Genomic DNA, 15515 nt, shown 5'->3' with positions numbered 1-15515 from the left:
GCTGACATAGTCTATGGCCTAACAAAGGGAGTATCACTGATTGCCTTCTTGAAGGTGTCAAGTGATGGACTGCTGCAAGCTCCTAACGGGAGGGCGTTCCATTGGACTATGGTTAGGGGGAAGAAAGAGTATTTGTAAAAGTCCTTATTGGTAGGGATTTGCCGATAAGATAGGGGGTGGGCATTTCTTGATAGTCTCGTTGGGTGGACTACATATGGTGGCATTTGGATTGCTACTGTCTGGTAGACTATTTTATAAAATAAACACAGTCTGCTTTTGGATCTTCTGTGTGCTAATGTTCGCAACCCAGACACCCTAGCATGTCTGTTACACTGTCCAGAGGGGAAAATTTGCCAGACACCCACCTAGCTGCTCTGCGCTGGACCATTTCTAGTTGTGTACTTTGATCTTGGGTGTATGGGTCCCAGACACAGGCAGAATATTCTAATTTAGGGCGAACCAGTGCCGTGTACGCTGCAGCCTTTACCTTTTTGTCTTTCACCTTGATGGTTTTTTTTATATATCCTAAAGTTCTGTTGGCTTGGCTACTTACATTTTGGATGTGTTTATTCCAGGTCAGGTTTGATGATATGGTGACACCAAGGTATTTTGCATATGGAATAGTTTCGAGTACTTGTCCGTGTAGCATATACTCTGTGGGGATTTGCGTCTTTGACCTGGATATGTGTATTACCTGGCACTTGCTCGGGTTAAATTCCATATCCCACTGTTTTTCCCATAACTGTAATCTGTCTGTAATACATCATATAGACAGTAAACAATTAAAGTCACTAAAGGAGATATAAACTTACCATCATAAAATAATGAATGGAAATTATGTTTCTCATAAATCATTAATTGTTATAACAAATTAAAGTAGATTCGAGTCTTGTTTGAACTGTAGATGCAATTACGTTATTTATTTATTTTATTCCAATGTATGTCCTAACGTTACATATTTCAAAATTTCAATATTGAGACAGCATCAAAAATATATATCAGTGTTCTACTTGTTCAATCTAGAATGGCATGTGTGACGAGTATACCATCCAAATGGTGTTTGACTAGGCGATTGGTCGTTGCAATGATTATCTGGGTCATTTGCGTATCTCGCCAAAATTAGGGTGCAAAAGTTCGCCATAACGGATAGGTTTGAGTGTTTTTTTTTAGAAATAAAGGCTAGGGATAGGTTATCATGAAATGGGGTTCTTGATCGGATCAACCACAGGGCCATGCAACTTCAATTAACATTGATGTTAAACTTTCAGTCGCTGAGTACGTTATATCCGTATTGGGATATATAATTAGGTACCCAGCGACTGAGAGTCTAACAATATCAATATTAATCGTAGTTGCGTGCCCTTGTGAATCAACTATATCACGGAATTAGACTATAGATATGAGCCCGTGCCCCTATATAAAAAAAGAGGTGGTGGATTTGAAAAGGGTCGAAATATGGTATTTCAATTATTTAGATGATTAGATGATCACCAAAACAGTAGCTAGAGCTCCGATTTTCAAAACGTTTAACTTGTTATAAGGTAGCTACAATCAACTATGTTTTATTTATTTAATAACACGAGTGTCATAATATCAAATTATAGGCCTGTTCATTGGTAAAGTTTTAAATAGCATTCGAAATTATAAAAAGTGAAAGAACAGAAAGTGAAGTGAAGCACCCTGTGATATGCATCTCACCCGACTAAATAAGAAAAGAGTGGAGCATTTGAAAATTAGAGCCCTTTTTTCTATAAATATCGAACACCAGATCCCCGCACCCTTTTTTTTAACGCAGAGACTAACTGATCCAAAAACGAACTAATAGTTTATGCTTGATTTCTGTTAGGTTGAAAATTTGGTGGAACTTATACGAATGGTCACTTCACTGGCCCCTGGATACAAAATGTATCGAGGATGCCCTGGAATATGTCATAACAAAATTGAAGACTCAGTGTGCGCCACCTTGTTGATGAGACGAGAAGACTACTTCGATTCTTTGAAATAAATCAAACGAATCTTGCGGTCACGTAACGGTAACATTTGACAGGCTTTGAAGTCGGGCGTCTCTCCTTTGTAATCTTCAAAGGACATGTATCAGCCTAGATTGGTCTTTTTTGTTTTTACCCGACAGCTATCTTCGTGTTTTCAATTTTGCTATGACATATTCCAGGGGTGTAGAGAGCGAAAGTGAGCGTAACCCCTGGATATCGAGGATGGCCTTGTGGTTATTTAGAAGACCTAAAAGTGTTCACACAATATGGCATAGCAAAATCTAGACGACAGACCGATATGAAAAAAGTCGATAAAACGTCAGAATAATTCGGACTAAGCAAAATCGAAGGCTCGGTGTGAAGCACCTTGTGGGCGAGATGGGCAGATAAGTTTGATTCTGTTGATGTACATCAAAGAATCAAACCAATCAAAAGAATCTCGCGGTCGGTAACGGTAAAACTTACTGGCTTTGAAGTCGGCCGTCGCTCCACTGTAATCTTCAAAGGTCAGGTATCAGCCTAGTGATTGGTCAGGTTCTTTTTACCCCGAGACCAATCAAACAGCCATCTTCGTGCCTTCAGTTTTGCTATGACATATTCCAGGGGTATAGAGAGCGAAAGTGTAACCTCTGGATATCGAGGATGCCATGAGGCCTAAGGTGATGATATTTAGCAAGCATTATGCTGGTATGAATGTCTTGTAGCGGAACTGGACTGGGTCGATCGTCGGCGACCAGAAAGCTCAATTGGTAGAGCGTCTGTCTAGAGTAGGAAGGTCCCAGATTCGAACCCCGGTCTGGCCGTGTATTCTTCGTTTCATGTTACAGTGGTGCTTGTGACCAACCCATGTTTCAAGCATTTGGTGTTTGCTTGACAAGGGGATACCTGGTCCCGTATTCATAAAACTGTTATGGGATCAGATATCTCTATTGGTAGAGCATCCGTCTAGAGCTTGGAAGGTCCAACGTTCGACCCCCGGTCTGGCTGTGCATTTTCCCTCTCCTTTTACAGTTATGAACTTGATCCATATTCATGGTCAGCCATCAAATGTGTTTAACAATTTATTCTGAATAACCAAGAATCCTAGGGTAATGATGTTTGAAGGCCTGTCAATTTTATCATCTGTTAAAATCTTCAAACAACTCTTTCTGAATAGTTGCCAGGATGGCTGAAGGGCTATCAACATGACGTAAACATTTGTCTATGGTCAAACAAAATCATCAATTATTTCTTGGTATACATTGTACATGTGCTCCTGGTAAACTGCAACAATCACACAATATATCAGAGGTGAGGACTTATAAAGGCTTGCCTGTTGTCCAATTAATTTGTTTTCTAAACAATGAAGTTGGTTGAAATGAAAAAAAATACTATACATGTCTCAGTCTCAGATTAATTTTATTTTGAGCAACAGCATATTACATATGAAACAAGATTTGATGTCTACAGCCTTTATTTTCACATGATTAATATTGGAGTTTAACAGTCCATATCAGTCCTGTAGTCACCTAGTTCGACCAAAATTTCAACAGAAAGTGTTTAAAGTAGAAAATCATAAAATTTGTATAGATATACAATCCAACAATCTCTCATGTCTAAAATTAATATAACATTGTATACAAAAATACAATTCAACAAATTAAGCTCTTAAAATATATCATTTCATGACAGAAGAAATTGAAATAAAAATATGTTTAAGCAAAATAAACCAGCATGATATGTAACATCCTGAAACATATGAACTCATTCACCCCTAAAGTCATATTTGAACCATACCAAATCAAAGACTGGGCAAGTCCAGTTCAAATATGTAGGGGTGAAGGAGTTATGAGTTAAGCAAAAAAAAATAGTATTTAGTAATACTTTAGCATACCTAGGGTAATCAGCATGCTATGAATGTAATAATGTCTTGTCAGAAATACACTACAACCTGTCTTCAGGATCCCTGGCCCACTGGACTGGTTTTTCCTATATTCAGTAATCTCCCCTTGACTTCCATTTGAATATCAATCTGAAGTTATGGGGTTCAAATCTCGGTCCAGCTCCACTGAATTTTTCTTATTTTCAAAACACTGTTGTTGATTATGCTTTTGTCTCGGTCATTTTTATTATTTCTCATAAACGTCCCGGACGCAAGGTATGGTTTTCTTTTCAGTAATTATTTGTCAGAGCTACGTTTCCAACACTTCGTTATGGTTTTTGGTAGTGGAACAGGGATCCTTAACTGAATCAAGACAGAAATCTTCCACCAGTTGATACTGATCAGTCAGTGATGTTGGGTACATGTATACAGATTAAAGGTAATAGCATAGGAGGCACATTAGTCCAGTGGTAGGATGCCGGGCTGGTGACCGAAGCGTTGCGGGTTCGAGTCACGTCATGGCACCGTGTTGTATCTTTGAGCAAGATACCTTACTCCGCTTGTTCCACTCTTCTCAGCTGTAAATGAGTATGTAGCTGGGCAGTGCAAGAACTGTTGAATGCTAGCTGTGAGTGCCGAAATGGCAACACCGGCTGTATGCTCCCCAGGGAGTTGAGAAAGAAATTGGCTGGTTGCAAAGGCCCTGTAACCACGGATGATAATTTGTGAACCGCTGCGAGACGACCTACGAGCTAGGTTGTGATTAAGTGGTATACAAGAACCTCAAATTATTACTATTATTATTATTATTAAAATTTACAAAGAAAGTAAAAACTGGTTTAGCTGGTATTATGTTTTAAAAAAAACGCTTTTATGAGGTCCAAATATCAAAGACAGTTTAGACAGGGATCCTGAAAAAACAAGACCTGTTTAAACAGATTTAATTGTTTGCATGTAGAGATTATTTCAATATCTTACACAAGAACATAGCTGATTAAATGATCAAATAGTGCAAAACAAAAAGTGTAAAAAATTGCATGACCACATAAATTGCACCTACATACAAACCTGATATCATAATAACATTGTAATTTTTGTGAATGCATGTAAACGCAAGTCAATTTATGAAATCTTGAAATATCCAAACATCAATTTGATCAAAGGAAGTACACTTAATTTTGTTTTCACTTTCTGACGCATCAGTCATAAATATACCACCATGAATACAGTGTCAGTCGCTTTGATTTCCATTACTTGTTAAAGCATATACCTTATTGACAGGATTAAATTATCTTGGAAAATGCCCGTACATGCAACTAACTCAGCATAAGTTTAAAAAAAAAAAAAAATCAACTTTTTTTTAAAGTTTGAAAAGTTGATATTGCGTATATAAATGCAAAACAAAAATAAACAGAACAACGAGCAAAAATGCAAATAAATCACAGGAAAAAATGTGAAAAGAAATTGATCCAAAGTCAACGCTTTAAGAGAATTCATACAAGGATGCTCAAAACTTAATTTTGAATACAGGGGGGTTTGAATGGGTAATCAAACATGTAAATATCCATAAAACACTTTTTTTTCCAATAAATATACACAAAAAAAACTTCTAAACAAACTTGAGAACTGAAAAATGCATGCGATTAACCCTCATTAAATAATCTCAAAAAAATAAACAATCATGTTTCTGGTTTCACCCCATAAAAACTATGGGTTAAGGATAAGTGGAGGAACATTTTCATTTCATTACATGTACCTATATAAAGTAGATCTGAACTTGAACAGTGTGGTCTCAAACCGACTTTTAACTTTACGAGTACATTTCTAATAGAATGACTAGACGCCTTGAGAAGAATTGGAATTTTAATTTTCAATAAATACACCTCTATAAGGCTGTTTCCATATTCAATTTTAGCAGCGAGTTATTTCAGCGATTTCACAACAAAACTGATAGCGCAAACAGTTGTAATAATTACATGAACCATTTGTTGACTTGCGAGGAGCTAAAATTTTCGCTCTTACAAAGCAGATTGGGGTACTAGTAACTACGCATCCATATGTCTACTCACATGCCTCTCAAATATCACTGGTCCCCATATTAAAGCAAACATTTGTTTGAAAATATCTTTTAATATATATATCAATATGAAATCTGACAATTTCTTCTTGTTAGCACTATTAATTTTAATCAAAAATTATACCAAAACTGCTTCAAGACAACCATGTCCATAATATATTTATGGGAACCTAATATCTATAAAATTATTCAATCAGAAATACGTTCAGAATGAATAACAGAAACTATCCAAATAAAGTATACAATATGTACTTAGCACTTAAACAATTTTCTTATCTCTTTCTCCTTCTTCAATTTGTAACAGTTTAATACTGTAATATTTGATGTACAATGATTTCCAACACCCAAATCTGTCTTTTGTTTCTGAACACCGTTTTCAACTATTCTTATGTTTTCCACATTGAAGTTATTTGCTTCACATTTCAATTTAATCATATTCTTTTTATCTTTTCCCTCAACCAAATTGTTGTCATCTCATATTCTGTGAACGAGTCCCTGCTCAAGTTCGATACGAGAATGATATCATTTTTCATTCTGTTCAGCGAGGTTGTTGGATGTTGAAGTTTTTCGCGGCTGGACGAGTATCATGTGTAGGTAGTGGCTTGTTGTGATAATGCTTGACGGCTTCTGGGGGGAAATCTTTGTCTCCCTGAAAGTAAACAACATGTAAAATGAGAAATCAGATTTCATTTTTGCTTACTGCCGATGCCGAATACAGGCTGTTTTCCCTAGCTAAAAAGTGTCTAATTTTCCCAAAATGACCAAAAACTGAGGAATATATTCCCAATTTCAATACAAATAATACTTTTTTCCCCCAATTCATAAAGAAACAGGCTGTTGTAAAATTTACTTAACAAAAACACAGGAAATACAGAGAGAACGTTATATTGGTACAATTTGTTTATTCTTTCTGTAACAAGTCATACCAAATTATAATAATAATTATTATAATTACTAGAACATTTTTTCCAATAAAATGTGTTTTAACATTTGAAAGAAAAAAGTTTGAAGGGGGAAATATAAATTTGTTCTTTTATGAATTAATGAAAGTGATACAGAAAAGAAATATAGTAAATAATTGATAGTAAATTTATCTAAAACATCATCCTTAGAGAGTATGTTCTGGGCACGATCGTTTAGAAGCTTTGCAATACTTTAAACTCTTTCAAACGCGCATCAGCTCGAGATTAGGTCCTGTTTACAAAATGGCGACTGGAAGTAGCAAGGCGGATTAAATTGGAATTTAAATTGCGTTTATTTCGGCAAGTAAACATTGTTCACAAAGCCCATGTGGTCTGTTCATCTAGTTTAGTTGCTTGGGTCATTCACAAAATAATTAGTATTATTATATAAACTTATTGTAATTATTGTAATAATAATACCTTAACTTAGTGTTGTCACGATGATCGTTTATAATCGATATCTAATCGGAAAGGCAACCGATTCCCGCCAATCGATTATGAGATGTCAACATCGATGATTGATTTCAAAACCGGAAGTGCGAGTTCTACTTTCGTTTTCACTAAGAGAGACAGGAGTTCTATGTCATTTTACTCCGACTCTGAACTATAACTTCTTACCAATCATGCTATTTAAACATAATTAATTGCAAACAAAAGTGTTCAGGTTTGCTTCAAAGTTGAAATTTCATTAGTAGCATTATTAGAAAGAAAAGCCATGCCATTGTTAAAAAACAGTTTTTTTTGAGGATTATGTAACGGTAGGCTAACCGTTTAATAACCGAAAATCGATCGGTTGACACTAACCGATTATATCCGATCATCGGTGTTGAAATCTCAACCGATTCCCAACACTACCTTAACTAATGACATATATAGAAGCATAAATAATTAGGCCAAACGTTTGTTTCATGTAATATGTCTTGAAAAGTTTAGGGAAGGTATTATTTCTAAACATTTTCCTCGGGTTGCTAAAACGATTTGTTACCTTCATCAGACTAATGACCAGTGAAGCTTATCTACACAAAGGTGTAAAATATGTACGAGTTGGCAAAATAAAATTGATGCTGATTCGGATACATTTATATAAGTTTTAGTTGTCATACATGTATGTGTACAAAATGATGAATCAAACTGACAATATGATTCGCTTAGATTTTGTTCAACCCTTTCACCACTGTAGACCTTAATGGACTCATCCAGATCAATGCATGGTAAGAATCTACTTAAGTTATTATGTAGGGGTGAAAGGTTTAATAAAAGGTCATAGAGGTGCAAGAATATATGAGTCCACTCATCTCAGTTCAGAACTTGTTGTGATATATAACCTTTCTACAAATATAGGGTACCTAGTAGGTGATAATGTCTTTTAATTGTTTTTTTTTTACAGTATATATCTTAATCAGGTATATACAGGAGTGATCTTGACTTTAAACAGTGCTTCCTTGATAATTGCAAAAAAGAAAATGGAGTATGCATGAAATATTATTGCAGGTTGGGTAGTCAGAAAAACATACGATAGTTTTATTTGGCCTTATAATTAAATGGTCATTTTAATATTTTTAAGGGTAAAATCATAATGTTAGATATCAGCCCATTAATTTGGTGTTTTCTGATTACCATTATTTCAGAATCAGAAACCCATTAGCATCAATAATAAAGTATATGACCAAAACTGGCCATTAAATACCTATTTATAGCTCAACTTTTAACCTTTTTATCCCTATGTAACTTTAGTAGACTCTACCATGTATTGATACGGATGAGTCCATTATAGTCTATGGTGGTGACAGGGTTATAAGGTTTGCTATTGATGGGTTCCTAATGAGATTGATCTGCAGAAAAGAATTTGGAAAGCTGAACCATATACCAGTTGCCATTTATATCCCTTATCATTTTTTTTTTAAGCCTTCATGGAAATGTGCTTGTGGAGACTATAACTTGTTACAACTTAATTGTGTTTTACCAAAAATGTCAATCTTATTACATCTCACCATCTGCTATATAAAAACCAATGACATCAACAAATATGTGGTATGTGCACAGCAACGCGCAAAAGAAACCCGACTCGCTCCGGATCTGGACCTCAAACCTACGGACTTGATATGTTTCAAGGTTTTTGCAGACATTTGTGGTTTTTTATTTGATCTTTATATGGAATTTGCTTAAACAAATTGAGAGACCCCCTGAATCACCCTCAATAACTATGACTGATAATATGAAAGTATCATGAAGCTACAATCAGGAAACGTACCATATATACTGGAATGTTTTCATTTCTAGTACAGGTAATTAAGCCCTTCTTCAATGATTTACATAACCTGTGTGATTGTTCCAATACAAGTTAACTATAAAGCCCTTCATTAATTCATTCTTCCCCTGAAGACACATTTGAACTCCTCCAATTCAAAGGTTGGACTAGTTCATTATAAAATTTCAGGGGTGAATGATGAGTTAATGTAATTTAAGGATTTCCATTACCTGTGTGATTGTTCCACCAACTAACACCGACTGGTGATGTGTGTCTGACTTTGGAGGACTGAAAAATAAGAAAATAATAGCATTTCAATCTCGTGAATAAGCAAAATGTGAAGGGATCATGTAATGTTTTCAATACTATATACCGAGATTTTGGCCCCCGTCACAGTTTAATTTTTGCCTCGCTATTTTTGCCTGTTTTGGGTGTTAATTTATTATTACAATGGACACTAGCGAACAACATAAAAAAAAATAGTAATTAAATGTAAAAGGTTAAATTGTATCAACAATGGGGAATTTAGATTTTGTCATATGTACATAAATATGAATCATTAAATTCAGGTAGATATGACTGCAATTGTACAGAACGCATAGTTGTCAACCCTCCCTCATTAGGACGGAGATCAATCTCCATTGAAACTCTCCTTCATTCAAGTTCAAACTCAAAATCTACATCTGTGGTCAAATGATCTCCTAGTTACTGCAGAGTGTGTGTAATGATCATAACAATGTGTGTCTGAATCAAATCAATGCTTTTTGGGGCTATTTAGATACATAACAAGTGGTCCAATGGGCCTGAATCGCTCACCTGGTATTAATATCACACTTGTAATCTTAAAAGTGGACTTAAATACAGCTACAGGCAGAATATCAGTGTTTGATTAATAAGAACCTATTAAAAGATTGAAACATATGATACCTGTGACCTTGAATGTCGAACAAGGACACTAGGTTGAACTGAGTTTATAGTCTTCCAACCCAACATGTTTCTGGCAAAGTATCATCACCCTGGACCTTTTGGTTATACAGAACAGGTCATTTAAAGATTTAAACATATATTGACTACTGTGACCTTGAATATCAGTAAAGGTCATTCATTTGAACAAAATTGGTAGTCCTTCATCCCAGCATTTTAATGGCCAAATATCATTACCCTTGGCCTTTTGGTTATTCAGAAGACTATGTTTTAAAGGTTTTAACATATATATGACCCATGTGACCTTGAAAATAGATGAAGGTCATTTATTTGAACAAACTTGGTAGCCCTTCATTCCAGTTTGCTTCTGACCAAATATCATCATCCTAGGCCTCTTGGTTATTAAGAAGTTGTTTATTTAAAGTAAAATATCATATAACCCTAATGCTGGATGGCGGACAGACACCGCACCATGACATACATAAGCTCACTTGGCACTTCGGGTCAGGTGAGCTAAAAAAAGGAAAGATAAATTGAGCTAGACAGTTTCAGTCCCATTACATGCACTTTCTCCCTTATTGGAAATGTTGAAAGAGGGAGATCCCTCTCATTGGAGGTTTGAGAGGTTGACACCTAAGAGAATGTGGAAATGATTGTCAAAGTTGATTAGGACGGATAAGACGGACAAATGTTTAAACACTAGAATACACTGACCTAGTTCCAAACTCCTCTTGTTCCTCTTTGGTCAGTTGCTCTGCTGGTTTTTCCTTCCCATCCTTGTGTTGAACTACACGCATTCCTCCAACCTTTACTGCAACACATATATATATACCTCATACCTTTACTGTAACACATAATATACGGTATTATTATATGACTGGTGCTAATTCCCAGCCCTGATTGGAAGAGCGACGTCATGTGACAAGTCTGTAAATATGTTACAGACCTCGTTTTATGAATAGAAAAGTGTAACGGACCTCAACCTATAAATAGAAAAGTGTTACTAACCGCTACTAAAAATAGGCCTAGGTAATTTCCCAGCCAGGCTGTAATTCTGTTACCAATTATCTCATCAAATTCTGAACTACGTGAAAATTAATGATGTCGATTGTGTAAATAATATTTACTTGAAATTAAATATCACATGAATTGAATCTGAAATTGAATTTGTGGATATGTTATTTTGTATTGGAAGTCCTTCACTCTGGGATGAAAAATGGTCCATGCCATCCATGTGTTTAAGACTTGAAAAATGATTAATCTCATAATAAAATGTCATATGATAAAACATTTGTGGACTTCAGTTTCGGTCTATCCCTAATTTACGGACCTGGTCTGAACAATATTCAGACCAGGTCTGTAAATCGGGGATTAGACCAAAACTGAAGTCCATAATTGCATAATATATACATCATACCTTTACTGTAACACATAATATTCAGTAATATATACCTCCATCCTTTACTGTAATTTGCAATATTATAAACTGACCCCAAAAGAATCATTAAAAAAAAATAAAAAAAATATGGCATGTTTTCCTTACATCCGAAATAAAAAATGACATCATTGCTTTGTCATATTGTCCCTGGGTATTGCCTGGAGGTTAGTAATGTGGACATCATCAAAATAAAAGTCCTTAATTGTTATACAGTATTAGGTGATCAACAATTAAGGGCTTTTATATCAATGGTGAACATGTAGTTATTCAAGCATTGAACTGCTTTCAGTTGGCATTTATCGGTTATATGAATGTAAATGCCAACTGGACAAAGGCAATTTTATTGAAGCACGCTAGCTCTTCATGTTGGATTTGCCTTTGCCTATGAATGCCAACTGAAAGCAGTTCAATATTTATATATACCATTTTGGAATCCGTTCATCTCATTCAAAATTCAATTACAATATTAATTATTCAGAATTTAGTCCAAATAATGTATGTATTGTGTAAACTTGTTCAATAAATAGAACAGCCATCGCCCAGGGAGGGTCAGTGGTATCCAACTGAACAATGATGACATCAACAATCAGTCCATGGCATCCAATGCTAACTGAATTTGGTAGGGTTATATACAGGTGCAGTACACTCTGCCCATTGAGCTATATAGCTATAAAGACCTATAGCTATATTCACCTATAAATTATAGCTGTATTGAGCTATATATTCTAATTCAGTTTTCATTGAATAAAAGTAAAGTCGCATAAAACAATAAGATTTATGATAATGTTGACTACAAAAAGCATTCATTTAGATGTTTATTTTAATATTTCATAAATTCGTAAACTTTCCGATTTTTTCACATCATTTTTTAAAATTATACTGATATTTAATGTCTTTTGTTATCATTTGCCTAATAAAAACTTCTTTTTCAAACGGCTGTTTCGTTTTCCTTAAAAACAGAAAATCACAAGCTCAAAAGACCTATATCAGAAAGGTCAATAGAGCTATTATAGGTCTTTACAGCTCAATCGGCAGAGTGTACTGTACCTGATATAAGTATCATTTATGCCATACGATGGTACATATAGAAGTATGAATGCAATTTGATTAGTGTCATTTTGAAGCTTTGCCCCCGCCTTCAATAACATGAGAAAACTGTTGGAAGCAAATATTTTGGTGACCTTACGCTGTTATAGCTCTAGGAAATTGAACGCAATTTCTTCTGATAATGCTGAAGTTAAAGCTGTTGATACCTGGATGGCCATATGCTACCCGTGAAAGCTGGCCCCTCACTGCTGGGCAACCATCTTGGCCCTGCCTAGCCCCAGTTACCTCTGGTCTTGACACCAGATTTAGACATTTTGACAGATAAATGTCTCGCACATGTATCTGTCAAACTGTCTAAGTCTGGCGTAAAACATGTGTGTGTCAAAATGTCTAAAGTCTGGTTTCATACCATATATATTAACCATTTCAAAATGTGTACATGTGATGGTCTAACTCTAAGGTCATTTAAAAAACAGAGATAATTAAATTTACATGCAACTCTGTGCAAACTAACTTTATAACAATGAGCTTTGCGTATGCATGGCGCTGAATAAATTAAAAGACATGAGTCACTGGCTCGTGTCTGTCGGGAAATGCACACGTGCAGGAGCAAGCATATGTATGGGTTCATCTGGGGTCATCGCCCTATCTCTTGTGACCTACTTCCAGCAAATTTTATGCGTTGCCACATCTAAAATGTAACTTGTCGTCATAAAACGAAGACCTGTTTTCAAAGAAGACGTAAAAGACTAAAACATTAGGTAATAGGCTATAATGAACGAACAAACAATAGGAATCAAATATCGAAAAAGTCTTCGTTCCCAAACAGTCCGTGTAGGAAATATGGCCCCCAGTCCTCCATGCTGTCGTACGGGTGGCAGCTGGCGGTCTTTTTAGACCTGTTTACGTTGAGCTGAATTTCTATCTGTTCTTGTTTTTACCTGCAGGGGGATGTCCCCCTTTCAAGTCCGCTCCTTCTGCAGCTGACATTTCTCTTGAGTTCAGCAAACAATACAATTTCAAGACCCCAATCACGCACTAGCTTCAGTGATGTTTACGTGGTTTGTGTTTCTCTGTGCGTACGGAAGACCAAAGTCGCCAACCATTTAATATTGTCTATTTTCATTTTTGGTTTATCAAGACATATTATTAAGAAACTGGTTTCAAGTTCGGTTTTATAAAAAACTATTGCTATTATTTGTTATCAATGATAACGTTTTACAGCTCAGTTAACAGCTCTTTTCTACACGTGTCTCAAAAGCATTCGCTCCTTCTTTCTCTCCATAGTTTAAACGCCCCCGCCGATATCAACCAATCAAACCGCAGAATTGAGGTCTGTCAAGAAAATAGAATTAAAAACGGAGGCGGGAAAGTATTAATGCCACCTACAACGTGATGAAGTCCAAGAATGCCAAATGAAAACATATTGACGTTATATACGAACTGAAAGCTGTTCAATACTTATATTAGTTTAATAAAATATCACGGAAAATTTACTTTATTCATCCAGAGACATATAAAGTCTCTGATTTATCAAAATTGAACATTTGTTTTTACACGCTTGTTACAATTATGACGTAATAATAATGACGGGAATATGTCAACATAAGTCATTTATAGCTGATATAAATGCAATCTGAAAATAAATAATGGTTATAACGGGACATTATCACGGTGTGGTCAATATCAAAGCATTGAACTACCTCCAATTCAAGTTGGCGTCCATAGTCAATATTAATGCCAACTGGATTGTAAAAAATCCATTAAGGACACAAGCCTCCATGTTGAATTTGTAACTTTACATTTGGCATTTTTATTGAAATAAATGCCAACTTTAAAAATGCTGTTCAATACATTACATTTTTTAATCTCACATATGTTTTGTCTAAATTCAAAATTAAGTTTAAATAAATGAAAAGAATATTCATCTTCAAGGAAGGGTCATTGGTATCCAACGTTTCAATTATGACGTCATATTGATGGTGATTACATAACAATGGGGCCATGGCATTTAAAGTTGATATATTTCCATTAACAATGCATTGCCACTAAATAAACCTACCAAAATCAGTTATCATTTAGACCATCAATCGTGACGTCAAAACATTTGTGACGCAATAATGGCAACGTTGGCGATAGTTGGCCGATATAGATTGTTATATGTTCTGGCATTAATTTAATTTAACCTGAAGATTTTTAAAAGAAAAAATTCAATTTAAATATCAGTTTATTGTAAAAATCATGTATTAAAATCTTTATGATAATATATTTTATATATAACGAATTGCATGCTCTTTGGAGTTACAGTCCTATATAACACTGAATAGAACTGCAGAGAGATAGTCACGACGCGCCTAAGTGCGTATTCGATGGCTAACACTTCATGTTGAAATTTACTTTTGTCAAGTTGGAATTTTACGTTTTCTAAAGCAGTTAAATCCTTAAATTTACATTCTTGATGTTTGGTCTGTACATGAATCTACCAACTGAAAACAACTGCCATAAGACTACGAATACACTATGAATACAACGATTCTCGTGCAACCAGTCAGCTGATTTCACACACAATGACCACTTCATATTACTACGCATAGTACCGTTTCTGAGAAGAGTTATTTCCCCTTCTCCGAGAAAACGTAGTTGCCAGAAATAATTATAAACATTACAAAAATCATAAATGGTGCACCATTGTACTATTATTATTATTCTTTCTAATTTGAAAATTAAAAAAATTAACTTATAACATTGTCATATTAAATGCTGTCTTCCGACTCGCAATCGTTTCCTCGTGGTCACACACTTTTTAACAACCAACCGTCCGGCTGGGTAATCCCCGTGACATCAACTTGCACATTGAACTCAGAGAACATTTTTATGACATAGGGCACTTCATCCACCAGCCTATCATCATTTACCAGTGGCGGATCCAGAGACCTATCTGAGGGGGTTTCCAAATTTCCTGGGGGG

At 35.3% G+C, this 15515-nt stretch overlaps 1 protein-coding gene across 1 annotated transcript; it reads right to left on the bottom strand.

Annotated features, from left to right (window-relative positions):
- Positions 1–3372: 3372 nt before the first annotated feature.
- Positions 3373–13648, bottom strand: LOC110442383 (death-associated protein 1-like). Its single transcript, XM_021485966.1, has 4 exons — positions 13490–13648; positions 10778–10874; positions 9370–9427; positions 3373–6578 (listed from the first exon to the last, which is right to left on the bottom strand). The coding sequence occupies exons 1-4, from the start codon at positions 13536–13538 to the stop codon at positions 6468–6470; spliced, it is 315 nt and encodes a 104-aa protein (XP_021341641.1). The 5' UTR covers positions 13539–13648; the 3' UTR covers positions 3373–6467.
- Positions 13649–15515: the final 1867 nt, after the last annotated feature.

Source organism: Mizuhopecten yessoensis, unplaced genomic scaffold, assembly GCF_002113885.1.
Source record: "Mizuhopecten yessoensis strain PY_sf001 unplaced genomic scaffold, ASM211388v2 scaffold716257, whole genome shotgun sequence".
NCBI classification, from domain to species: domain Eukaryota; kingdom Metazoa; phylum Mollusca; class Bivalvia; order Pectinida; family Pectinidae; genus Mizuhopecten; species Mizuhopecten yessoensis.
Note: the sequence above shows the minus strand (reverse complement) of the source record. Positions and strands in the feature narration are given on the sequence as shown.

Coding starts and splice junctions, on each gene's coding strand:
- LOC110442383 (XM_021485966.1), bottom strand. CDS start 13,538: ATGTCAGCTGCAGAAGGAGCGGACTTGAAAGGGGGACATCCCCCTGCA. Junction 10,875..13,489: donor AGGGGGACATCCCCCTGCAG/GTAAAAACAAGA, acceptor TATGTGTTGCAG/TAAAGGTTGGAGGAATGCGT. Junction 9,428..10,777: donor CAAGAGGAGTTTGGAACTAG/GTCAGTGTATTC, acceptor CTTATTTTTCAG/TCCTCCAAAGTCAGACACAC.